Source organism: Triturus cristatus, chromosome 3_2 (genome assembly GCF_964204655.1).
Source record: "Triturus cristatus chromosome 3_2, aTriCri1.1, whole genome shotgun sequence".
In the NCBI taxonomy this organism is placed as follows: domain Eukaryota; kingdom Metazoa; phylum Chordata; class Amphibia; order Caudata; family Salamandridae; genus Triturus; species Triturus cristatus.
This window is the reverse complement of record NC_140584.1, coordinates 1,091,537,140-1,091,564,874: the sequence shown is the minus strand read 5'-3', so window position 1 is coordinate 1,091,564,874 and position 27,735 is coordinate 1,091,537,140. Positions and strand designations below refer to the sequence as shown.

General features: G+C 43.1%; 1 protein-coding gene across 3 annotated transcripts in view; it reads right to left on the bottom strand.

The window, feature by feature from the left end:
• NOS2 (nitric oxide synthase 2) overlaps positions 1 to 27,735 on the bottom strand; it is a 60,336-nt gene that overhangs the window by 7,328 nt on the left and 25,273 nt on the right. For all 3 annotated transcript variants that reach the window (XM_085649866.1, XM_085649867.1, XM_085649868.1), the window contains 18 exons: positions 26,760 to 26,851; positions 24,575 to 24,716; positions 23,727 to 23,866; positions 22,903 to 23,077; positions 21,862 to 21,963; positions 20,928 to 21,122; positions 19,770 to 19,852; positions 19,505 to 19,649; positions 17,737 to 17,841; positions 16,974 to 17,023; positions 15,744 to 15,918; positions 14,306 to 14,438; positions 10,822 to 10,900; positions 8,662 to 8,843; positions 5,997 to 6,160; positions 3,366 to 3,576; positions 2,253 to 2,340; positions 512 to 633 (listed from right to left, as the gene is read on the bottom strand). In XM_085649866.1, coding sequence (XP_085505992.1) covers positions 512 to 633; positions 2,253 to 2,340; positions 3,366 to 3,576; positions 5,997 to 6,160; positions 8,662 to 8,843; positions 10,822 to 10,900; positions 14,306 to 14,438; positions 15,744 to 15,918; positions 16,974 to 17,023; positions 17,737 to 17,841; positions 19,505 to 19,649; positions 19,770 to 19,852; positions 20,928 to 21,122; positions 21,862 to 21,963; positions 22,903 to 23,077; positions 23,727 to 23,866; positions 24,575 to 24,716; positions 26,760 to 26,851 — 2,383 coding nt within the window. The remainder of the gene's footprint in view (positions 1 to 511; positions 634 to 2,252; positions 2,341 to 3,365; positions 3,577 to 5,996; positions 6,161 to 8,661; positions 8,844 to 10,821; positions 10,901 to 14,305; positions 14,439 to 15,743; positions 15,919 to 16,973; positions 17,024 to 17,736; positions 17,842 to 19,504; positions 19,650 to 19,769; positions 19,853 to 20,927; positions 21,123 to 21,861; positions 21,964 to 22,902; positions 23,078 to 23,726; positions 23,867 to 24,574; positions 24,717 to 26,759; positions 26,852 to 27,735) is intronic.

The following is a 27,735-nucleotide window of genomic DNA, read 5'->3' as shown; positions in this document are numbered from 1 at the left end:
GGCCAACAGGGCCATATTTGGAGAATAGTTTGGAAAAAGACGACTTAAAACCTCCAAATTGCCCAAGTATCCTCTGTAAATGCGTGGATTGCTAGTTTGTGCCACTGGTTCTGAGACACTTATCACAGACACAAGTGAATACTGTGGATTGTGGGACATTTGTCAGAGTTTCAGATGAGTTGCATTTATTTTCAGATATTTCTGGCTGGTACTGTGGTCTACAACAGCTCGCAGGGTATTTATCACAGTCACAACTAAATACTATGGATTCTGTGACATTTGTGGGATGTTTATCAGAGCATAATTCTAGTATATGGGACAGTGGCACCCTGCATCTTAGTCTCTTGTTAACCGGATTGCGCTTACCAGTCTGCAGTGTCCATCTAACTGGATTGTGAGTGGAAAAGAAGACATCTTATACTGTAAATGGAAGTCCTAATGACAAGACAATCACATTCTCCTCATGTGAGGCCACAGCTGACTCAAACCAATAGTAGGGTTATTTTGATACCTTTTGATTGCAGGTCACAGAGGCGCTGCTGCCAGAAGCTCCGGTATGGTGAGATTCCGGTTCCTGGGCCAATCAGCAAGCACGGTTGCAATGGATTCTCTGGAAGCTGAAAGGTGCTGCAACTGCAAGAAAACGAGTATCTGTAAGTGTACTGACATTACATGTCTAGCTGCTTTTCTCCAGAGAAGGCATATTAAGACAGTACCTAGAGTTGGCCTATTATAGCAGTGAGCTACCCATTAGATGGCACTTATACTCAGATAGCTCAACCAGATGGCCACAGTTGGTAGGGTGTCCCTCAGTACTTACACAACAAACTCAGGCTGGACTACAACCTCCCCCTCCACTGGTGGGCCCATATTTACTTTAGCCGATTGACCATAGTGAAAAATAGTTAGCTGAGGTCAGGCATGTAAATTCACAAACTGGACATGATCTACAGAACTTCACAATTTGTAAAGGAAGTGCAAAGTGAGGAGTTACAAGTGTGATTCCACCCTTAGTAGTGCCTGAACAGTGCTAATGTCAAAATGTTGGGGTACTGGGATGCAACTTCACATCAGTCACTTGGATCAGTTTTAAGCTTATTTGCGTAGAACCAAGACCCAAACGAGAACATCAAAGCCCAATAGGTGTACAATTTCAGCCAGCAAACTTAAAATGGTGGAAATCACCAAAAGATTGTTGCCAATTGCACCGCAATACCTTACAAATGTATGGCAGCCTTGTTAGCCGACCGGGCACCTATATATGAGTGTTGACGGTTAACACCTTTGACTCCTATTTACTCCATCAGTGCCTCTTGCCTGATTCTCATCATTGTCTGAGATCAATTGTTCTTGTTAGGTTGGTTTACAGCAAGGATTTGTATTTGAGCTGCCTAACCACAACCTATTGTCCGAGCTGCTGTTTTTCCAGAGTGCAGCAGCACGCCTGATTACCAAAAGCAGATGGTGTGACCATATAGCAACTCTCTTGGCTCAACTCCACTTGCTACCTATTTGTGTTGGCCTCTGTGCCCAAGGGCTATAGTTTCTACATTCTGTTCTATGCTCACTTGTAGCGTTTTAGGTCAGTTTATTACCAAGAAGCCATTGATAATAAACTATTGATTAAATAAAATAAATGGAAATTATGGCATTCATGTGTACCAAAGGTACATGCCAGTGGGCATTGATGCATTTATTTATATCAAAGAAGAAAGCACAGACCACCTCACCACGGTTGAAAACATTGGTCCTTTCGATTTGTTTATTAAATTCAATATGAAACTTGTATTTAATCATGCTAACCGTGTAAATAAAGAGTGAAAAATTGCATGCCTTTTAGCCCCACCATTTCTTGGAAATAGGGACCGGTAACCTATCTCTTTAATATAGTATTTCTTGAAAGGAACTTATAAGTGGGTGGCTGTTTAATTCAGATAGGTTAACTTGTGTATTTCAACCAGATCTTCAGGACAAGTGGTGTTCATTCATTGTATGTAAATGTATGCAATGTGAATATCCTGCACATCTGTCATGGGACCCTCCTTCCAGGGCCTATCTTTTTTGGACATCCCTACTCTTGTCCGGGGTAGGGGAATGTTGGTTAAAAGCTGCACCATATTTTTTCAGCTTGGGCAACAATTTCTGGTTGGTTCTTTTTCTTTGTAGATTGAAATGTTTGTCAAGCAATGAGCACAAGAAGCATCAACACATATAGATAGATGTAGTAGAAGTCGAGACTGTACTGTACATACCTGCGCACAAAGCAGTGGACCGTGTCATTGAGGCCAATGGTATTCAGCCACGTGCTGCAGACCCCATGATGGAGAGGACCCTTTCCACCTGAAGAAGAGAAGGTGCATGTGAGACATCGCAGAATGTTTACATTTTAAATCCCATTGGCCATCCGGTGAATGATGTCACTGGAGGGTTTTCAACCCAACCAGTGGTCATCAAGCAAAGATACATACCTTGGGCTGTAATGTCTACGGTTGTTAATAATGTAAGATTGGGTAGGATGTAAAGATTATTATTTTACATTGGATAGCCGCTTTGAAAGTCTGGCATGTACAGTTAAAGCAACAATATGTGTGCAAAGAATGCGGGTCTCAGCACATGAGATAACTGTTTAAGGGCACCCACCCTGTCAGCATAAGGGACATTACTGCAGCCTTTCAACAAGGTAGTGAAAGGGTCTCTTTCAGAAGATGCTGCTCCCCCACTCACAGTGGAAAGCTTGAGGAGAGCGGATATTGGCTCCGGGGAGCTTTCACCAGGCACAAAGGACCAGGGTCGAGTGGATCACTGAAGATAATTGGTTACTCGGGACTGGAACTAGTTTGCATCATGGATGCAGGATGAAATTCAGCTAGGTGGGCATCATTTACTAGAAGAGCCGCCATCAGGACGGAGAGCCCGTGGATGCAACGGCATCTTCCAACAGCAGTCGCTCAATCCTCTGGGTACACCTGCTCACACGGAGAGAACATAGTGCGAAGGAAAACCCTTCCATGCTGCTAGAGTGGACCACAGACAGATCATGATTTTATTGTACGCCTACTTTATGGTGTTATCAGGTCAGCTTCAACAGACAGAAGGACAGTGGCTGCATTGTGTGGAGTGATAGATGTGTGAGGAGATTTAAGAGCCCACATAAAGCAACATTTAAAATGACTTTGACGCTACTCGGTACAGATGTTTGTCATCACAAATTATCACTTGTTCTTGGTAGGTAACCTGCAGTCTGTGTATGTGGTTCTTATAATCTTGTTTTGGGGGACATTTCCATTCAATGCTCTTTATAAAAAGTCAGACATGAAGGCACGTACTGTAAGTTGAAATATTACTGAAAGACATGTGCTACGTACCCTGTGTTCTGTAGTTGACCACGCCGACCGTCAGGTGGATCTCTCCAGGCACCAAGTCCTGCGAGGAACTGATGGAGTAGTACCTGGCCTTGAGTGTAGGTAGTTGAGTGAGCAGGAAAATCGCTGGTACACTGATGGATGAGAACTCTTCGAGGACCTCTGCAATGCTTGGATAGTTGAGGCGTTTCCATTCGTTGTACTCTTCTAAACTCTGCAACCGAAGAGTCCCAAAGAAGCATGGCGTCACATAGGGCTATTCGACTATTCTCAACAGCATGCTTCAATAAATGGTCGTAAACAGAGATCTACAGGTCACCAATGTGTATTGTAAACAGCCATTGGTTAATCATTTCCAGAACCAGCGGAACAGTGGACACTTTGCCTTTCAAGGGCCTGGACCTCTGCTTGTACAACTGCAGTTTTCTATAGGATCCTCTTTCCTCCTTACTTCTGATGTTTACTGCATGAGTTATCAGTAACCCATAGTGTTGGTGCCAATCCATCAGATCTGTCTGGTCACAGTGTGATTAGGGGAGTTTAATAGTTTGAACAGTGGGAAAACTATCAAGCTATCGTGTGGTAGATGCAGCCAACGGGCTTGTAAGGATTCAGTGAGGCTTTACTAGTTGTAACCCCTCGCTACTGCTAGATGATGCCCTTGCCCCATATGAATTCATTAAATTGGGTGTTTTTAGTCAACAAGGTCACCTTGGCCCTCCCTTACGCCTTTTGAAGCAGTGAATTGGGGAGGCGCTAGAGATGATCTCTGCAGAGAAAGGCAACATCCCACAGAAGTCAAGCTTCAGACATGGAATTCAAAGATCACAGCTGTCTCCCCCCTACCATTGCAGGTATACAGGGATATGATGCTCCTTCAACTTCATTTATAAAATATTAAGCACTATAAAAAAAGTATAGTGCACATTCTAGTGTATTCCCGTAAACACAAATATTGTGCTGTCTTGTGGCTGGATTCCCATGTGCACCTAGATCTATTCCTTTACCACTGATTATGAGAGTTGGAATCGAATGACATAAAGTACCAGAAGGGAAGGGTTTGCTTGTTTGTGATACCTGGCCTGCCCTTTTTTCTGAGATCCACCACTGATGGGAGAAACTATAGTGGTAGAAATAAAGCTGGTAAAAGGGTATGGTAAGGAAGCATGGTGTCACAAGTGTCCTCAGGGTGGCGTTTTGCTATTAAAGGTATGCTCAGCGATACCATAAGCTTTAATAAGTGGATTCCTTGTTCTTTGGGGTCAAAATGCGTCTGTGGAAAAGGGTTTGTGGTCAAACACCAAAAGAGCCCAAATGCACAGCTCCTGCCTCTACTTCATCCTAAAACAATCAACCCAAATCTCTTTTCCCTAATCACGTAGCAGTCAGCATTCAAAACCCTCTCTATCATATACTGCATCCTTCAGGGATATGCTCCGCAATACCATACAAATGTATGGCAGCCATGTTAGCCGACCGGGCACCTATATAAGTCTCTCCATCTCCCCTAGAGGTACCAGCATTACAGGATTAAATTGTTCAACTTGCAAGGCTCCACCCGGTGGAACTTCCTTCCACAGAGCTTTTGTCTTGAAACAAAGTATATGAAGTGCTGGAAAAAACTGTAAATCCACCAACACTTCCATGCTTGCAGTAGGGGTTCCCTCTAATTGTCCTTTGCTCAACACCTCCGACATAGCCCTGTAATTAGGTTCTGCACCAGCTTTCATCTTCCCGTTCTCCTAACTATCTCCCATTCTTTCACTCTCTAAGCTTAAAAGGGCTGCATGGGTGGTTCGAAAACAAGGCAATACTAGACAACCAACTCAGGAGCCATGAGCTGGGAGGCACCATATTGGTCATACAGGCATCAAACTTCACCCAGTTCACAATGTATGCTCAGAAAAATGCAACTTTGCCTAAAGCGACAAATATGTTTGAACCTGCCCTGCATGTTTGCTAGTTTTTAGTATTCCCCATTTTTCCATTTATGTAGAAGTATTTCACCTCACAGCTAACCCTGAACCTTATAGGAATGGTGTCACTTAGGACTAGACAGAGGTGGCAGTTCATATCAGTGGATAATCATTTAGTAGGCCTGACACTGCGCTGGCTAATCCAGGCTATAGGAGCCATGAAGGTAGCTACAGCATACAAAGAAAACGAGGTTCTCAGAGCCCTGTTTACTTTATGTTGTTTCAAGTCCTAGCTATACCTTTTCCCCTTAAAATTATATAAAAGACAGTTGAAAGTGTGTTAGGTCAAGGGATCATTGGAGTTCAAAGGTGCGTGATGTCTCTACTGCTATGCCTGGGGTTTTTGTTAATTGATGCCTATGCCAATCGCAAGGCTCCTTTATAGCCTGATGGCATGCGTTGGCAGTGGTCTGGTTCTGTGCTGCACATATTATGTTATGTTGCGCAGATTTGTATAACGCACTGTCACCAGGGATGGTATCCTGGCATTGACCAGGTGAGAATCTAGCCACACCTAGAGCCTAGTGGGACTGCTCGAAAAGTCAGGACTTCAGCTTCTTACTGTGTAAAGTGATGGCATGTCCACCCGACCTGAACAGGTCACACCCAGTTACTGTAGTCTTCTGCCCACCACACCAGAAAGTAGTCAAAAACTCACATGGCTCAAGGACGCAAGTCTAGTCCGGTCTCTTTCCTGTGTTGCCAGCAGGCTGAGTTTCTTCAGGAACAGTTGGGAAGGTGGCGTAGTGATGTCCAGGAAGTACGTCAGTGCCTCGGATACCGTGCAAGGGGGGATTTTCTGATCTGCTGCCCAGTAGTTCCCTGCGTGGTAAGCAAACAGAGAAAACATTGACACAAGGAGTAAGATCTTGCCAACAGCTCAGAGTTGAAATATTGTTTGCTGTACTGAAGTGTCAGTTCTACTGTAATTTTGGTATCTTCTTTGCTTGCGGGAGGTGTCGGCAAAAGCTACAGATACAGATTTTTAATTGTGTTCACCACTGGACATGGGAGGACTCTCGTGTTTGCAGACAGAGGTTGCAGCTCAAGGTTCTGCAGAAGCTGGGGTACATGCACGTGTATCCAATCCGCAGTGGTACGTGGCTACTACATCCTCAACAATCTATTTGGAGGCTTAGGCCTCAAATATGATCACTCCGTAATTGCACCGTTGTTTACCACACCCGATAAATAACGATATCCAAGGGATCTTTATTGATTGCATCCAAAAAATAAAGGCAATTACGAGTTTGGTCCTGAAAATGGAATGTAACATGCAGATTTTGATGCTACCCTACCAGAATCTGCATGTCTTGGTATTTACTAAGCATTTCTTACCTGTTAAATTTTGGCAGATTTTACCTGCTGAAAATTATCATGTGGAAAATATTACCGTTGGATTATACTGACAAATTTATAATTCTGACACAGTCTAGTGGATAACACTTCTTTTAGAAAAAATGAAACCAGTCCTAGATTAGATCCAGGCCCCTGAAGTTTGTGACTCCTATTTGGGACTATTCATGAAGGTGTATCCAGTCTTCCGGTAGCAATTAGCACCCTAAACAATGACTAAACCTCATTAAGACTTTCACTAGTCCCTTGTGCTGGCTACTCTCCCTGTTCCCAGTACTAAAACGTTGAGCCCCCTGGCATACTGAACACCCCAAAAAGACAGACTTTTTTCAGTCTCTCCCTGCCCACCCTAGCACCCCTATTTTGTCAGTTTTGGTAGGCACGGGGAGATTGAGTGATTTGCCCAGTTCACTTTTGAGTGTAGGAGCTATTGAATTTTTCCGCACAGTGCATGTAATACGGACTCAGGTCCACCGCACTATGCTGTTTGCTCTCTGTTTTGCAGAGAAATCATTGACAGATGCCATATATTAAACACAAAAGTAGAGATGGGAGGAATTCTTGCAATATGTCCAACCACTGCCCATCATTCAGGGTGGTATTCTTTGCCACCTCAGTTTGGATCCAGCCATGTGCAAATCAGTCTCTGGTCTGCCCGATAGGAACAGCCTAGCCTGAACTGCCTGGTCAGGTCTTCCTTGAATCGAACACAAGCAACCCAAGACCGGTTTTGCCCTGTTTGGGGCTTATCAGTTGGGTGTAGCTTGGTTCCAGTGCCACAGTGAGCACCGGACCCTCCATCTGAGCATACCCTGCTACTTAGGGCAACACATTCAACACACAAAGGTTTATAGGAGGAAGGCTTGCAATAAATCTAACCACTGGCAAACCCTTCGTTCTCTTGCTCACCATGCCACCTCAGTTTGGACCTATCCATATGCAAATTCATATCGACCCTGCTCCAGTGGCAACAGTCCAGCCAAGGGTGGCAAGGACCAAGATGTGGGTCCCGTGCTCACTGTCCCAATGGAACCAAGCTACACCAAGAGCCCCAATCAGGCAAAAAAGCTCTTGGGTTGCTTGTTTTCCGATTCATGGAGGACCTGCCTGGCAGTTCGTGCTGGACTCTTCCTATTTGTACAGGGTCAAGACTGATTTGTATATGGATGGGCCCAAACTGAGGAGACATGGTGTGCAAAAGAACAATGGGTTTGAGTGCTACCTTGAGAGATTGGCAGTGGTTAAACTTATTGCAAGCATTCCTCCTATCGCCTTTTGTATGTTTGACAGATGCATCATATCACCCAGGATAATTTGTTCATTGACTCTCTGTAAGGCATAGTTCTGGTACTAGTCACCAAGTGCCAAAGAACTAAACTGTGAAAACCATCACTGCTTGCTGTCAGAGTGCACAGCTGTGCCGCTTCACTGAAGAGACTAGGTTATTCTAAACATTTTTGAAGGCTAAAATAACTTTGGAGTGCGCATGTCGACCCCAGAAAGTGCTGTGAACTTCCGTTTTTTATGCTCTGTCCATTTTACCAGCCCAACATTTCCTATGTCTAAATAAATGCCTATTGTTTTTGTAAATAAAAGCTGTGAATATAAAATCAATTTTATTGTATGCTATTACAGGCTTATATTTTATCTGATCTTCCAACCAGCTACCTCCTCCTGGACCAAGCTTTGACTACTTGGAAAGTCAGTAGTGCAAAGACAATACTTGATTATCCAGTTGGAGAGCAGTTGTACCACAAGCTCTTGATTTCAAGCAGTAAACTACCTTTCAAGCCAGGGGTCTTGCTCAGTAGCTTCTGACTATTCCAGGACCTAGGAAAACGTCTCCCTCTTGCTCTGTTCAATTTGAGGTAGGAATTTACATCCGATAATGAGAATGTTCATTTTCAGCCACTGCTGCTTACCTCCCCCAATCCCTGCAATACCCGACAGATGGGGGAGAGCCTTACCCTGTTCGCTGCGTGTCTCCAGTCTCACGGTCTGATCGATGGCTGGTGTGTCCTTCAGAAGCTTCAGTAGGCGGTTAACAAGCTCTGGCTGGTTGCCGGGGAACACTCCAGCGTGTTCTCCTGGCAGATAGCGAACGTCCTGGTTCTTCCCACTGGAAAGCTTGAGTAGGATTGTGGCACGGCTGTGTGCAAAGAAACACAAAGTGCAGCAAATGTTTATATACGTCAACAGGATTCCCTTTTGGCTGCAGTGTTGAGTAGCGATGAGGACTTATCTGAAGGTCTTAGGTTTTGTGATGGGCTTTCGAAGTTAATACGGTTTGTTCCACACTTGGCAAGGCACGAGTGTGTACGACAATGTTACAAAAGCTTTTTCAGTTACTATAGGAGCCTCCTTGTTGGGGAGACTAAATAGCAAATTCCTCGACCTACACAAATCTGTAGTCACAACGTTTCATACTTAGAATAGTTCCAAAACTTTGTATGCCCTACAGATTTCTACAAATTGACAACCTGCACAGCTTTAGAGAGTTACCCTTTGGAGTGTATAAAATCACAAATTGTAACATTTCCAAAATGGTTTCCAAAAAATGCAAACATTACTCAGTTCCTGTCCTTAAATCCCCTTAGCAGAAGAATTTGCAAAATGAGTCCTTCCCCTTATAGCAGAATTAATGTGATACTCATAATACCCCACTCTAACATTAGTCCCCGAGGTAGCTGGAAATGAAACATTTCAGAGCAGTATCAGAAAATCCACCATGAAGAATCTAGACCAGTGCCTAATAATTGAATGATGGACAATTATTTTGAGATCTGTTTCAACAGTCCATTGTGCCTTTTACTTTTAATGTACTTGTTTATTTTGTGTTCAGTCAGTCATATGTACAGCTATCTGATACCCTTGGATCATTTTCATGCTTTATAAAACACTCTAAGTAAATAAATAATGCCTCTCTATAAATTAATGCAGCTAAGCCTTAAAAGACCTCAAGTGTCACCCCTAAGAAGAGCCTGCTCCACACCACATAATAGTTCCAGGCATTAGTGAAGGCTGCACACTCTCTCTATTGTTTGACTGAAGTAGCTTCCTGCTGGGCCCTGGTTATCAACTTCCTTTTCTATCAAGAAAACAAGCTCCTGTGAATGAAGTCCTCACTATATCTCGGATATTCCCTTGCTCTGGTCCATCTGGCAGCCTGCCTTTAAACCGCTTCCGGTTCAGTAACATCCGATGGCCTTTATAGAGCCTGATACGGGATACAATGTTCTAAAGCTGACCGGACTTGAGTTTTGGACAGTGCTAAAATGACTTCCAGGCCTTTTAAATGCAGGACAAAAAGCGTTCACCCTTTGCATAGTGTGCAAAGTTTCCTGATTTAGATGGAAAGTGAGTAACTGAGTTTTTGTGTTCTAAATAAAGACGTTCTACAATGAAGACAGCTGTGAACGGAAATAGCCCCTTGCAGACATGATCTATGGATCACGGTGTGCATTTGTAAAGCTATGCTGTTGCGAATAGGATCCATAACTATAGAAAAAAAAATATATACATTACTGTTGATGTGTTAAATTTAGGTCTAAGGAGGTATATCCGATCGCTGTTCACTGGCATAAGAAATTGTCTTTGATGAAGCAGAGAGGGAACTGTGAGCTCCTCCCCATGAAGGAAGATCCGAACAGTCTTGGAACTTGACTTTTGGCAGACGTCACACTGTCGTAAAAAGGGGGAGTGTGGCTGCCGAGTCAAAAGTCAGGACTGGTGGCTTGCAGGCTTGTGCCACTAATATTAATCAGCAAGTACAACTGTACAACTTTGTAACTGTTTTGGACGAAGAAGAAACTCTTGACTCCCTGGATCAAGGACCAGAAGAGGAGTCCCTGTACTGTTGCTTCTTCGTCTATTCCTATAGACGCACCTCCCTTCCTCACCGCTTGTGTCAGTGGAAAGCCTGAGTAGTTATTAATCCCATCACCTACATATTCTCCCAATGCAAAGTAAACAATCGCATTTGGAAATACAAAAAGTGAACTAAGTTTTCCAAGGAATTTGGCTAGAAAGCGCTCAAAGGACCATCTTCCCCCTTCACATTTTTTCCTAAGGTGACATCCACACTTCAAGCATCAGCACACATGCTGCGGTGAGTGCTGAGGCCGTACCTTGATTTGAGGCTGGTCAGATTCTGTCGCGATTTCAGCTTCATCGGGATGACATTCCTGGAGTGCAGATTGGAAAGTTCTGGAAATAGAAAGAAAAACAGATCTCGGTTACTTGACAGCATTCCAAAACTCTTCCTTTGTTGAGTTCTCCTTACACAAGATCAGTGGTGAACACTGTGACTGCTTGATGCTCAGACTTCTAGTGTGTGTAACTTAGCGGCCCACACCATTTGCAAGCCATTTGTCAGTACATACAGAAGGACTCTGTTCATATCTTCCAAGAGCCTGAAGAAGAGCTGATATTGCAGCTCCCAGTAGCTAGTGAATGTTGAAGGATGTTGGTTCTTTTTACTGTGCCCACAGCACTGCCCATGGCTAGACCCACTTGTCTTTAAACAATGCGTAATTTGCACAAGGGGTTTGCTGCATTAAGGTGGCGATAGGCAGCTGCTTTATGGTGCCACCAAATGAGGCCATTATAGGGCACCAGATTCCAACAAATTGTCTCAAATATGGTCTTATTGTTGGAGATTGAGAGCTTGAAAAGCAACCGTTGCCTGGATCTTTGAAAAGCTTCATACCAGAGCTGCTCGCTCTCTGAAATTCACAGCACAACAGCACATACACCTTTGTTCACTTTCTGCTTCAAGGCTGTTAAAAAGGGAAGAGCTTTTTCATCTTGCACAGACTCTGGTGCCAAGAGGAACCTTTGAACAATTCTTTGTGCTAGAAATCTTCTTTACATATTGTAACACTACAAAGCAATAGCAGAGAATTAAATATCTATTACCTGTTAGAGTACTGATTTGTATTGTTGTCACCACCTCCCCCTTCTTCTGCTGTTTGTACCTCTTGCCATCCTCTGTATCACACCTGGGACTGCGGAAATGCCCTGAAGAGCTCTTAGTACACTGGCACAATCTAGTACCTGCTTCACGCATATCAGAAGGTGCCCATGGGTGCCTGTCTTCTGACCAACAGCTGCAGCTGCCCCACAAGGGGATCCAAAGCCCTCTAGTCAAGAGACTGTTAGCCACCATCTTTTGTGGCCATGAACGATAGGGGGAGTCAGGCCCTCATAATCACCATTGAGGCTGAAAACCCATAGTTTTCTTGCCCTAGATCGTTTATGTTTTTATAAGCTGGTGTCTTTTTTTGTTTTTACAACTAGTGTCTTTTATGTTTTTATGAGCTAGTGTCTTTTATGTTTTAACAAGCTAGTGTCTTTTATGTTTTTATGAGCTAGTGTCTTTTATGTTTTAACAAGCTAGTGTCTTTTATGTTTTTCACGAGCTAGTGTCTTTTATGTTTTTATGGGCTAGTGTCTTTTATGTTTTAACAAGCTAGTGTCTTTTATGTTTTTATGGGCTAGTGTCTTTTATGTTTTAACAAGCTAGTGTCTTTTACCTTTATTACGAGCTAGTGTCTTTTATGTTTTTACAAGCTAGTGTGGTTTCCGTGATCTCTAGTGCTAGTTAGAAATGATGGTTTTGCCTCAGGCGCCTAGTTTGCTCAATCTAGTGTGCTTTGCTTTGTTCTTTTATTTATGATGACCTTTTAATGTCTACTTCTGTTAAAGACTGTTGATTAGGTTGTAACCTTTGGTATATTATCATTTCTTAATTATTTTTTGCGACCAGGCAGCACATTGGCTGCTAAGGTTGAAGGCACTTTAAGATCTAAGTGGTGATTGGAGCACAGAAGAGAGGCTGCAGTGCATATGTACATATTGAGACACATGACGTCATGATAGTGTTGTGCGTCAGGGCCTGTTTTGTGATTTTTGGAGTAAAAAACTCATCCTAGACACCATTTTTATTCACCTGCTTGGGTTTGAGTTGCGCAAGGATAAAGAGGATGCGAAAGCGGAGGAAGGCTTCAGTAAAACCGCAGACCTCCCAAAAAGCAATAAAGTGCTGACCCTTACTCCACTGCATCATTTCAAGCAGAGGGTGGTGGTCCCAGTAAGGCCCCCTGCTGTCTCTGCGGCCTGGAAGCCTTTGCACATTTCTCTCTGTAGGGTGCATGACCTGGAGCCCCCACACGCCCTCCAGCTGTGGGGTGCACGGAGCTAAAAGCTGCCCTAAATAGCTGAATTAGTCTCAATGTGTGTCTGCCTCAAAAGTCCCTAATGCAGCAGCTGGTTCCCTCGTTGTCTCACTTCCTCCCCTGTTGGACACTCCTTTTCCTGATTACAATTAGGCGAAAATCCGGAAACAAAGGACTGGTTTTCATGTGATGACGCCTTTCCCTGTGAGAACTGGTGGCGAGCGGGAAGCCTTTTAAAGGTGGGTTTATGTTTCAAAGGCAGCGCCCTGGCTGCTGGCCAGTGGCAGGCCCCTGTGCTGCCGGTCCACTCCTGGCCACAGTCAGCCATGCTTACCAGTAAGCCATGGAGGCTCGTCTGTCGATCTTACCTTCAGCCTTGCTCTGCTGGGTAGGGGTGGGCGAGCCAACAAATTAAAAGGGAGTGCCTCAGATTTTCAGAACATTAAGCTGGCCTATCATGATAATCAATATGTGAGAAGCAGTGCATGAGTGGGGATTAAGGGGCAGTGGAATGGGAGAAAGGAGTGTTGATTGTGAAGGGGTACTAAAACACAATATTTTGTAAAATTACCATGTTTTAAGAGCTTCAAAACAGAGACGAGTGTGTGTGTGTGTGTTTTTTTGTCTGAGTGAGTATTGAAAAATCACAAGTCGGAGCCGACAGACACCGAAACTTCACGATTGAAAGCTCCTGTACCCAACTATTCATAAAATAATACATTTTATTAGGGGGTTGAAACCCCAAACACCCCTCCTGAAGCTATGCCCCAGTGGCTTGCCCACCGCTACTGCTGTAATCCTGCCGCAAGCAGAATTTAGTGAAACTGAATATAACCTTGGAAGAGCAAGTGGTTGATGGATAAGAGAAAACAAGCAGATTTAGCCACATACTGGGACAGATGTATAGAGACATGTTGTGCTCACAAAAGGCCTGGTTCACAATATTAGGGTTTGCGATTAAATACCGAATCAGTATTTGGAAGGGCATGTTTAGGACGCAAAACATTAATATTTTCCTACTAAATAAATATAGTGGTAACCCATTCACAAACTGGAAGGAATTGCCAAGGAGCCCTTTCCCCTTTGTGAATTTTGAAAAAAACATTTTTTAAGAGTAGGCCGGTCGATTGGGGAACCATTGCCTACTCTTGAAAAACAATTGTTTAACTTTTAATTTTTTTGTAGACAAACGCATCCTGGACTAAATTTAAAATATATATATATAGATTTGTTTTTTTTAAGCAATCACAGAAATTGTGGTGTCCTGACCCCAGCAGGCCACCATCACAGGCTCCTCCAACTCCTCTCCAACTCCTGAATATTCACCCGTCATGAAACAAACAATACATAGCAACTCACTGCACTGTGTTTAAAGCCTCGAGATATTAGAAACAGACAAAGGACGACTGAAGGTAGCCCCTGTAATCCTCAGTACCTTTTGTGAGATCCAGGGACTTTGCGGCGTTCACAAGCCGGTGCTGCGTGGGGTTCCAGGTTTCATGTGAGGTGTACAGTTTGGGGAGAAGAATCTTGTTTCTGTCCCTGATTGCAAACGTCTCACAAGTGATCTGCAGATAGAAAAGTGGAGTTTCCAATGTTATTTTGTATTGCACACTTTCCACACCATGCTCACCGTTTTCATTTATTGACCTGCAGTGACTCTCGACCTATACACATCTTCTAGTTATTTTGCAATGTACTGATTCTAAGCCAATGTTCTCATGAATGAATCTCAGGACGTCATTTCAGTTCATCGTTTTTTTGCTCACTTTGGCACTCCAGACAAGGACCGCCATGTCAATCAGACTTGTCTCAGCTCCAGGAGATACTTTCCAACCCGAGCTGCCATCCCAGGTCCTCTGCAGATGGTTCAAAAGCCACCACAAAGCAGTTTCTTCCCCGTGGGCGTCACCAGTGAGGTTCTGAATTGCAAATGGCAGCCCTTGTCTAGCCTGCATACTGGGCAACATAAATGCTGGCTTGGAATGTGCTTAGATTAATTCAAGTATGAATAGTAGGGTGCTGTTGGGATTGATTGACATATATCACCTGTTTTCCTAGGAATCACATCAGCGTAAACGTAACCCCCTCATAATAGATTTTAAGTCGTTTAAACTCAAAAGTGGCCAAGGTGATAGGCACATCACATGAAACAAGCATTGACAATGCTAATAGTTCTTGTTGCATTATGAGTCCTGATTAAGACTAAAGCATTAAAACGCCTACTGCATTGAAAAAAATAGTACTTTTTGTAAGCAGTGAGACTTTAATGTTTAATGTGTGATGACGTTGTGCACTTTTGAGATGCAAAATAGTCCCTCATACATTGCATTACCAGCACTCCACATCCACGGAAGGTGGAATGATACACCTAACATTCAAAGGCATTATCTAAGCGAGTGGTATACTCCTCTAAGGGGAGCCAAGACACACACTATATATAGATAACAATAGGTCTCTAGACAGCTGTGCTGTCAAGCCACACCTAACAATGACTGTTCAGTGGGTAACTCAGAGGTGTTCAACGTAGGTCCAAGAGGGCTGGGTCCAAGCCAGCTATTCAGGCAGTACACATAACTGAAATTTACATACAGCAAGTATAAATAAAACTCATTAACATAGTAAGTGGGTATCCTGGAAATATGGCATGGCTGCCGCCCATATCGACCAGCATTGGACATCCTGGGGACTAAAGAGAGCGAGATATGCTGGCGTGTTACAAAAGTACAAGGCGCTAATGTCTCAAAAGACGTTCTTAGATTACTGGCGAGGCTATCGAGTAATGTCATGCGGCTTACACAGAGTCATACCCATGTGTCTGATCGCATTATTTCAGGTCTGCGTTATGTTGAGGAGTCAGTATAAAAAAGTACCTTAAAGGTGTGTAATGCCCAGGTGATGAAGGCCTCGTCCTGCCCGCTTAGCTCATCGCCCTCACCCGTCAGGCTGATCTTCGTGGCACCAAGCTGAGCCAACCTCTGGTCTACTGTGTGGGCGAAAGCGCAGAAGAGGGGGTACATGCTTGATCCAAGGCCGAACACGGCGTACCTGTGGGAACAAGAAGGCAGTCTAAGACCAGCACTTACACAGCACATAGTTCTTTTATTTCAGGGGTGTTCAGTGTCGGTCCATAGGAGCCAGATCATGCTAGAGTTTCAGGATATACCAACTTGCATACTACAGATCTACATAGGAATCATGTAGATAGTTAGAGTTTCTTCGTAAACTCTGGCATGGATCCCGGTTCTCATGATCCAGTGATATTAGTGCTGCAGATGGAATAGATATTTGGGTACTGGAGCATCCGTATTTTTTTTTTTTAATTCAGTGCTGCCACTAGGCGGTGTCGAAACCTACAATCTTACTTTATTGGCTGCAATAAATGGCCCTTTCTACACGTATTTGTACTCATAGTGCAAACCTACATCTGTACAGTTTATTCTAGGGATTTTAGGCAGATGAACAGATTAACATCTTTAATCCACACAATCAAATTTTATTTGATATATTTGCATTTTTGACACTGGAATTAAGAAACTTTTCCAGATTCTAAAGACTTTCGATAAAGTGTCAGGCTCATGATTCGAACCCTGGTCCAGACACTCCAAAGCCGACAGATTAGCCCATATACCACATATTTTCCTCCTTTATCCCGTCATATATAATCCAAATCTACCAGGAGAGTTAGGAAGAGCCTATTAAACTGCTCCTCTTGAAGGGCACTTATCCCAATCTGGTAATATCAAGTGAAAAATCCTGAAACAGCTCCTCCTATTGGGTCATATCAGGAATACTCGTCGTTCATTGGGTGCCTCCAATTACATATTCAGAGTTTGTTTTCGTCTCCTTCATGGAACTGCTTCCGTGTTATAAATCCCACCCATCTCCTCCTAAACAGGATCATTTTATCCACCTGGAATCATGCATGGCTGCAGCCACACTTCTGAGCTTTGAATCTGTAAACTGGAGTTCTTTGGGTAGGAGCTCATCCCACCGAGCAATCACTGAGTCTATAAACCGTTCCTGATTGGTAGACACCTTTGTCATTTTTTGTGATTTTCAAAGCTCGTGAAAATGCCTCTAGAATGAGAACAATACAATACCTGAATTTGTTGTTCAGCTTTTTCAGAGCAAAGAGGGATTTCTTGAACTCCTGTTGAAGACATGAAATGTGAGTAAACAATGCAGAAGTCCGAAACATATTGCAGTCTAAGTCAGTATATGTTTGTAAATATTACTATTGTTCATCAGGCAAAAAAAATCTTTGATGTTGAACTCAAAGTCGATCACAATACACCTTGATTCAAAACCATAACGTTGGAACCATCCGTTCATTCAAGGGCATTCATCGGTCACTATTTCAGACAATCTCACACTGGGGAAAGAGATGTATGTGAATAGTAGTAGTACATGGCATGTCTGATAAACGCTTTGCAGGTATGGATTATTATACCACTGGAATATTGGAAGCTACATTGACGACAACGGGGTCGTGGAGGACTCTTAATGGCTGCTATGGGCCTTGTGCTCAAACATTCAATCCTTTGTCGTTCTATTTTATTCCATTTAGAACATTCTGCCTACAATAGGTGCAATGTTCTAATAGCATTAAAGCCCTTAGCCTACCAGCTGTACATTAGTTAAAAACCCTCTCCTTCGTTATGGTCCCTCGCCCGCAGTCCAGCCAATCCCAAAAGGGCCATTAACAGAATGTAATGCCCTTGTAGCATTCTATAATACTACTGACAGAACACAGTCGCATGTGTCATATCGACATGGTACCAATGGAGACAGTGCGTATCAAAGCAATAGTGGAATAACTGAATTATTAATTGGTGCTGTGATGTGATCTGTTCAATGACTCACCTCTCCATTGTGGGGGGAATCTCCATTGCCAAAAGTACTGGTCACCACCAGCAGGAGCGTTTCCTTCTCCAAGTCGCTGACTTTATATTTGTCCATGCACAAAACCTGGAAGAGGGAAATACCTTTATTCATAAGTTGGCATAATACAGCTGGCTTGTGACACCATCATTAGAGGAACCAGAAAACATCATGTTGTGCTGACAACCCTTGCACAGTTCCTGGGCACTACACCACTGGTTTCTGGCAGCAGATATTTTTAGAAGAATATTCAGCCCAAGACACAATGGAACTTTAATGTTCTGAAAACAGTGGATGGACACATTCACAGGTTTAGCCATAGCAGTCTTGTTACTGCCTCAAGACCTCTGTCTTGTAACATGCGACACCACAGTGACTGGCAAGCACCTATCCACTGCCTTTGGCCACTGTAACCGTTTCTGTGCATAAAAAGGGTGCCGATATGCTCCACGGGGTCAAGCGCTCGACCTGATTTATGGTAACTGTACGTCAGTCTTGCTCAACAATTTCCCCGTTTGTTTACCTCATTGTATTCTCTTAGTGATTTTTGCTCTTACCTAACCATAAAGGATGGGTGCATATTCCACAGCTTGCAAGAAGAGGTTCTTCCTTCTGTGGCTCTTGATCCTCCAACCCAAAGGTTCTATCTCCTGACCCTAGGTAAGGACCCTTACATCAGCTGGAGCATGAATACCTTGTTTGCTGTATTTCCCTTCTGAGGTGGTCACACTAAGAGCAACCCTATTATATAGATGTGGGTCCCCACATCTTCCTTCATCTTGTTAGCTCACCATTCACTTCCTTGAATCTATTTTTATATATGCAGATATGTCCCAGAGACAGTCCTTTGAGGTGTGGGGGACCTTCAGAAAAAACAAGAATGCTTTCAAAACTCTTAAGGTTTTGTCGAAGGGGAGCCCGTCAGTGGGCTTATAGCTATTTGCATTGATGAGCACTGACAAAACTTGGTTCTCTCTCTACGAAAGACCCTAAAACAGTGGGTTATCAAAGGCAGTTTAGAAGAGGTTCTATGCTGTTCGTCAAGAAAAAGGTTCTGTCCACGTGCGGAGCCAACCTTACTAAAACGTCATCGAGAGACATTTTGCTTGGTAACCCTGACATTCCTTGACAGGCGAGGCCCCAGTACTTGTTTACGATATCACTCTGTAGGGTTCAACTTTTTCTCCTTATGACAAGAAGACATCTTGAGATGGTAAACTTTGAACCTGTAAGTGCTATGATAGATCTAACGGCATTGACGGGTAGGAGCACCTAAACCTCTCTCTCGACTGAGTAAATAAAGTCATGAGACCCAATAACCAGGCTTTCTTCTTCTAGTGCTTGGCTGCAACTTGAGAATGACAACAGTAGTTATCTGGCTATACAGAGCAATGTGCATAGAGAGCATACTAGAAACTGTAGTGTTTGGAGGTGCTGATAGGTTATACAAAGGTCTGATTAAATGGTTCCTGTTTTGTTGACTTTAGAGAAACAAAATCTGGGTCCATCTGGCAAAAATGTAACCTCTGGCTTTTAATATCTGCAACAAGAGCATTAACTAACTTACTTATCCTAGGGAAGAAGTCTTTCTCCATCCTTGAATAAGGTATCTAACACATCCGTTAAAATCAGGTTAGGAGCTTGCCATGTGGGACAGCGTTCGAACTTAATGCACGTTAGGGTTACAGTAAATGTCCTATTTATACACTAAGCTTCCTTCACTGAACAAAGGATGGCAATGCCATCTTACCTTGGTGTTGAAGGCACAGTTGAACAGCAAGGCCAGTTTATTGGCAAAGGTTTCAGATTTCCCCGTTTCGGTGGCGTACAGAATGGTGGCCTTTGTTCTCCGTGCCATCGACCTCCCCATCAGTGCTGACATAAAGACCACAGCTCTGTGGAAACACAGACAGAAATTGTTACACAAACTTCATATTTTTTAATGACTTTTTTCAAAACGCCATCTCTGAATGTGTCATCATGAGCAACAATAGATTTCTAGACTGGAAACTCACTTGGCAGCAACGCTAAATTTGATCTTCTTCTTCTTTGGCATTCGCGTCTCATCCTTCCATACATGCGTCTTGTGCGGTTCCACCTATAAAATTATGCATAAGCTGCATGACTGAGAGCATTCAAAGGGCTCATTTTACAGAGATATCCAATGAAGAAGTTCAGGAGGACATTTTGTAAGTTTCCTAGTTGTTTACTGTAGTCATCCTTAAGATGATAGTACAATTCATGCACTTCAAATGAACAATACTTCCAAAATGTATATTTAAGTTCTGAATGCAACTAAACTGATAGACCCGTCCCTCAGTTTAGACATATAAATTGTAATCAACATTTCAGAAGGATTTGTATTCCTTAGAATAGCAACAAATTATAGATGTACATATCTGAGCCATAACCACTAGAATTCTATTCCATCATTTCGTAGCTCATTCTAAAACTTCTGATTAACTTTACATAAAATGATTTTCAAGTATCACTCATTGTACGTGTCAAGGTGGTAAATAATGTTATCCTTTGAATTTTAAGAAGGATTGGAAAGGATTTACTGTCTTATATAAATAGTCCTACCCAGTTCCTCCCTTGTTCATAAAGATTAAAGCAACACATTTAAGCTTTTTTTTAAATTAAATTTATATCATATAGCCATTTGTATCTATTAAAATATTAAAGATGCTAAGTGTTTGTTTTATAAACCTATACATACAAATATTTTATTAAAAATATATTTATAATTTCCCTTTATAAACATTATGAACAGTTCTAAAACAGAACATGGATTCAATCAAATCATTATCTTTATTAACCAAACTCTGAAAATAATCTTATATTAAAGTTCATTGGTAGTTTTAGCATGTGTATCTAAAATGCTATTTCTGGCAATTATTGTGTTATGTTAGTGACAGAATGCAGTAGAACATTGTGAAATGTATAATTTTCATAGCAATTTATTTTAATGTTTAACTGCACTTGCCAAAGAGTTAGAAAATGCTTCCAATTTATGCTGTTAAACGTTTACCCTTTTGAGTACCTACTTGTACTCTCCTTACTAGTGTAATACTTCCATGCTTCTAAAGCGGAGACATGCTTATGACCGTGCACCAAGGCAATGGTTTAGGATGATCACTTCCATGCGCACACGTCACCCCTGAAGCTCTTACCTGGTAGTAATAGAACGGTGAGAGGATATAGTTCAACATCTCCTGGTGGAACACAGGTGTGATGCTTCCGGATATGGGAGGCACGAGCCAGACCCAGTCGGCCGGGCAGCCTCCTCGGAGCTTGTGCTCGTTCTGCATGTACTTCATGAAGGACTCGGCTGCTGAGTGGTGGTCCATAATGGTGACATTGTGTTTCTGGTAGCAAAACATAAGAGATTGATGATTTTAGCAATAACGCCTGAGTATCTTGGATAGAGCTAGCCCTTTTCAAAAGAAGGCCGAGGGCTGCCAGACAAATAGCCACAGTTATCCTGGTGTGCTTTTTATGATGCGATGAGGCAAACAGCAGGAAACCTCCCGGGTTGAATAAGCGCGGTACAAAAACACGCTATACAAAACAGGAGCATCCCATTGGTCTAGAACCTTAGCAACCCCGTGACCGCAGTTAGTATAGAGGATGAACAAAGCAAGGAAATGCCAAAGAATTGAAACTCCAACCAAAAACTGAATGCCACCGCCATCTTACAACATCAGCATTAAAGCAGTGGGCGTTAGAGTTAAGAAGCAGGCATCCATCTTTCATCAGCCATGAGGACCGAGTAAAGGCCTTCTTTAGAAACAGAGTTGGTGGGAGGAAAGCAACATTCCCACCATCTATTTGGTTGTGACACCTCTGACACATGCTTTGAAAGGGAAGGAGGGGTTGGGAGGCTGAAATATGCAGCTGTGAATATCCCTCAGCTTTATGGTGGTGGTCATTCTGTGTTTTGTGGAATTGGGACAGCTACAAAAAGGTGTACCATGAGCCTGTCCATTTATCTATCTATTTTCACACTCTTGTAAAACACGCTCAACCACAGAATATCAGTGTGCTTTAGAACTGCCATGCACTGTTCTCTCAAAGTAACCCGGAAGTGCTCATGTCGTAACTTACCTGGAAGCTATACAGCACAGCCACGTTTATCTCAACGACAGCCCGGTCTTTCCACAAGGAAGCGATCTTGTGTGTCTCCAACCCCATCCTCTGCCCGACCTCCTACAAGCAAAGGAGAGAAACAGTGAGGAGCAAGTACAAATGGGAAGACTTCTATGCGCATCTTTGGGTCAACTGTTTAGCATCAGATAACTTATAAGTATCATTTCAGGTGCCCCGGTAATCCCGAGTGGGCCGGAAACATGATTTACTAGCCCTACCGAGATCACAAGGTGTGGTGTTTCCGGGGTGCTTTCAACTGCTAAAAGCACCAGACATTTCCTTGCAAGTTATTCCCCAACAACTTAGACTCCCATTGTGCAGTAAAGTGACTGAATTGAATGAATTCAAAGTTTTTGTCTTTTAAAACAGTGATTTCCTCATGCTATGACCCAAAAACTTTTGTAATCGAGGTCAAAATGATCTAGGCTCACCTCCATCTGATTGGACTACTGCAGTGACGCCATGATACGGAGTAAACAGGTCATTGTTAGTATGGCGCACAGCAACCAGAGAAGCTAGCCAGGCTGTCAGTCACTTGAATTGGTCTCTTAGGCCCTCATTACAAATGGCCAGTCAAAACCCCAATTATTTCCCTGCCCCAGAATTACTTTCACGTAATTATGAGTGATTTAGCACAAAAATATAGATATCTCCGAAGCTAGCAACTTTACTTTATTTCAGTGAGTGCAAAGGGCTACTGATTTCTCCCATTTCCCACAGTTTCAGATCCTTCTCTACTTCATTCCCAAGTAGGACTTGGAGGACCACTACCTGCCGTGAACCTGCCTAGACATCAGCAATGTGAGGGCAGGTGATGTTAACATTTGGCATAAGCCTCTGATTATTAGCGAGCCTGAACACTTGTATACTGGGAAGCCAAGTTTGCTGTGTCCGCTGTCTAGAACCTGGTCAGCACATGTCTGTGTGAGTTACGTTGTGTTAATAAGCATTTATTAAGTGCACACATGAGCCCCCCCAACAGGTTTGTTAGCGATTTACCTCCAGAATGTTGAGACGTTGCACGTCGCAGAAATCTCGAACACCAATTTCCGTCCCCATGTACCAGCCGTTGAAAGGGCATGCTGGGAACTCAATGCCCCCAACCTCCAGGAGCATGTTGCACACCGCGGGCAGCGCATACCATCTGAGATCCAGCTCTTTAAACCATTCATACCTGTTCGGAGTAAGGAGGTGAAATTCAATCACTTATCATTGTCCAACTGTTTAGCAGATCTCTATACTGTATACTTTCTAGAGATTGTTGGGGAAATTATAAAAATTACTGAAGAAGCGAACATCCAAAATAATCTAACACCATCTATTCTCTGAATGAATGCAGGAACCGTGTGGGTTTCCTTGGGGTGTCTTCCCATTGGCGTGCTCTGGAAGACCTGGCATTTGAGTGTGCTGAATTTACCAGAGTTCAATCTAGTAGGTCCCTTGAGCTCAGTGCCCTAAAGCTGCATAGTAACAGGACAACTATCTATCTATCTATCTATCTATCTATCTATCTATCTATCTATCTATCTATCTATCTATCTATCTATCTATCTATCTATCTATCTATCTATCTATCTATCTATCTATCTATCTATCTATCTATCTATCTATCTATCTATCTATCTATCTATCTATCTATCTATCTATCTATCTATCTATCTATCTATCTATCTATTCCATCTTTCGACCAATCTACCAGTCTGTTTCTCTGCTTTGGCACTCAGTGTAGCAATAGGCACATTTCTTGGTTACCAACAGAATCGTACTAAGGAGAGAGATGTGGGCTGATATATACACCATTGTCCCCACCCCGATCTACTTACTTTGGGTGTTCCATTGGCACTTCTAGGATAAGTTCCGGTGGGATTTCAAAAACTTCAGGGTCTTGGCCGTTGGCTTGGAGCACCAAGGGGAGGATATCGAAGCGACCATACTTTGGCTTCCATCCAAGATCTATGCACACCTGAAAGAGAGACAGAGAGAGGTCAGGTAGAGCGAGAGAAGGGTGAGGAAGATGGGATACTCAGAGTGCAGGGGAAGAAACCAGACAGAGTCACTGCCTGCACAGCTTGACAGACTATGCATTTCGCTCTCTGCCAGCACTGCAGGGCCAGATGAGTTTTTCCAGCACTGCTAGCACTGCATGACAACCTAGAGGTCTCAGTCATTCCCACCAGTGCAGGACAAGCTGTGGGTTTCGGTCACTGCTACCACAAGTGTAGAAGATGTGAGTTTCAGTCTCTATGCCCTGCTGAGTTTCTGAAGCCTTTCGAAGATCAGCTTCTGCAGGAAGGTCCCCTCGGAAGACACATGTCCAGGAAAAGCGGCTTCTGTAGGAATGACACCTGGGAGGACACATGTCCAGGCAACTTCTTCCAGTGCTACTGTAGCTGCGTGGGCAGATTCATGGCCAGACAGCTCCTTTGTGAGCTCCCCAGGGAAGGTTCGGGGGCAGATATATGGCCAGACAGCTCCTTTACTACTGTACCTGTGTGAAAACTGCAGGAAGGGCCACAGGGCAGCTCCATGTGCTCCAGTGCTACTCTACCTGTGTGAACTCTCCAGGGAAGGGCCACTGGGCAGACAGCACCTGCGCTGCTCTGCATGTGTGCACTTTGCTGGATGGGCCACTGGGCAGACCCATAGACCACTTGTTCCAATGCTACTGTACCTGTGTGAACTCTGCACTCGCCGGGTCACCCAGGAAGGATCCATCCTCCATTTGGTAGCCAGCGTAGCGAACCAGTTGGCTGTTCCATAATCGGAAGTCGTGCTTCCCATCTGTGCGCTGGGGGAAGACTGTGATGGTGGATCTAGGGAAGAGCAGCAGATTGAAAGTAGGTGAAAAACAGGCATCAGAGACGATTCCAGAACTATACACATTTAATACTTGAATGGCCATCAGCGAGCTGTACAATGGTTCAAGTGAAATCGCCACATAACATTATCAAAAAATAGAAATAAGAGTAGTATTTTATAGTAATATTGGAATGCAGATTGGATGAATGCTTCTGATTCCCTTTACGGTAATGGCTAATCCAAAGGGCTTCCATAGGGCAACCAGGGGATCCTGTCACATGTCTGTCGGGACTCGTGGGAGCTACATTCTGGAAGCAAAAGACAGGTGGAAAATACATGCTAAAAGCAGGGTGTGTACGTGGGGTTCACGCATTCAGATAATGTTGAGAGGATTGTACGACTGAATATTGACACCAACAATATTGTGGCATACTATTATCGAGGACAGAATGTTGAAGGACAACATATCATAAGGTACTTGCACATAGGGAAGCATAGATTTACTAACTCCACATCTACGTACCTTCAAGATATATGTACCACGTATCTACATGTATGTGGAATGACGTATAGAAAGGCTGGTCTTATTTACCTGTCTATATTTTATTTTCAATATTCTATCCTTGACATTCTGTCTCATCGATATTCTTAACTCAATATATACTTAGAGTGGTTTGCTAATCCTTGGTGTGATGGTTCAAAGTTAATACAATACTAGGTGACTGCCTAGGCTGCTACCAGAAGGGGGTGCACCATCGTGGACGTGGCTACGTTTACTTTTGAGACGGAAAACTGTATTTTTGGCCATTTCGGCAAATCCCTTGCACAGAGCCTTATCATAGAGTAAAGGTAAATCCTGAATGGTAGTCATGTATAATGAACCAATGTCAAGACTGGACAGAATGCATTTCAATTAATTTCTATTAACAAATGAAGAATATATCACCGTGAATTACAAAAAAAAGGTGCCTGGCTGGCTGGAAGGTATTAAATTGCTTGCTCTTAGACCCCTGTCAGTTTAAATCTCCTTTGCGGTCACTTAAAGATTGAGGCGATCGTGTGCTGGTACGCTTCATCTCACCCAAACTATACTTCTCACTAGAAGAAGCTATTACTGACATTTAAAGGAGCCATCCGGTAAATGATGCCACAATAGGTCTCAAAACTCAAGTAGATGTCATCAAACTAAGGACCTCTGGAACGCTTAGTATTGATGACAGTGATTCAGGACTGGGTAGAGAGGCCTGTTTTCACTCCACTTCGGGGTCCCCTTTACCTAAAACACACAAAATTCCACTTGTGTATCCAGCCCGAAGCTGACTACTCCAACGCTAGCCTGAACCCCATGCGACTGGTTGGGTAGGGAAGTAGCTCCTCAAGTGAGATTCAATCCGGCAGATAACTCACAGAAGTTGAGAAGTAGTAATCAAGCCAACTGAGTTGGGTAATAACAAAACATCCGCTAGTCATATGTGCTGCTTGAACACTTAACATTATTATGTTTCCCCCAACCTCACTCTCACTGGCTCATCTGTTTAAGGTATATTTGCTGTTGCTCTACCTTACCTCACATTTCTGGTGTTCTTTTACATTACTGTTAGCTCCCTCTGTTTCTAATCCCAGATCCTTCTGGTCACCCCTCACCCGATCTACATCTCTTCTCAATTTTCTTTTTTGCCCCTCAATTTACCCAGATCACCTTTCTGGATCCACTGAAATCTGTACTGTTCATGCTCCAGTTCTCTCTTGTATCACCTGAAGATTTGTAGTGTCAATTTACACCATCCTACATCACAAGCGCTACCTCGCGGTGAGTGGGGAAGATTGTCAGTTTAGAAAGTGCACACTGTAAACAGTACCAGCTCTTTTCTAAATGGAGTAGAGTACCGAGGCGCAAGTGATTTGAAATTAAAATTAAATGACTAAACAATTCATACAAAAATATGTGGACTGTCTACTTCTGCTTCCTCGCAACATTCTGCCTCCAGCAACTCATTTTTCCTACAAACAATGATGGCGGCCATGTTCTCTCTTTATGGACGTGATACTCAACGTACCTTATGTTTCCATTATTTGAGGCATGTTTGAGATGGCGGCAGATGTGCTCAAACATCTCTTTTGCGGTGGTGGCCTTCCGAGCATCGAATACCTAGAAAAGTAGAAACACACCAAAGAGATTTTTAATACGAACTATATGACGTAAGAGTTGTCATACAACTTCAAGCCGCATAGTGGCGATGAATGAGTGGTAGTGCACTGCCTGCATAGAAAATAGTAAACGGCTTCTCATAAGGTGAAATACATTTGTGGATTTTTTGTTTATCTCTTCTATGCTGTGTACTTTTTAGATCCTCCTACTGCAGGGGAAGGGGAAGATATATACATTTTGAATTAAAGTTACATTTGTTACGTTTGAGGGGCAAATATGCACGATACTAGAAGTGTGCAAGTGTACCGTATCTCAAAAGCAATATTATGCGAAAGACAAACTCTTCCCATTACTGTCTGACAGCCATAGGTTAATTTATTTATTTATGTATTCCCACTGTTTTATAGAATGCCATGTGTCGCTTTCTGGTCACTTTGAAGTACACAATGGCAATACATTTGTAAAGTGTATTTTTACGGGTTGTGAAATAATTCTTGCTTAGGTCCCTTTCCTGGGAGGTAAATTATCACCTACTTGTCCTGAAATGTGGGGGCTGGTCTGTCTGCTGAGGAGAGAGGGGCATGTTTGTTTTGTAGTGATGGAGAATTGTCTTGAAGCTTTCCTTGGACAGAACTGCCCTCAACTTATGTGCAGCTAGTTTTAGGTTCTTCCAGAGTCATGCTGCCAGCACCTGCTTGCCATGTCCTGCAGCTCTTTCTCCTGGGGTTCAGCTGCCCAATTGGCCTGCTGGTTCAAGACTGTTGTGTAGAGAGGGGTAGACTTTTGAGTTGGTCCTGAGCCATGGCTTACGTATACTTTCTATACATAACAGTTAGTCTTTAAGTGATTTCTCTCTTTAGTGTGAGCAAACTGGATGTCCTTAG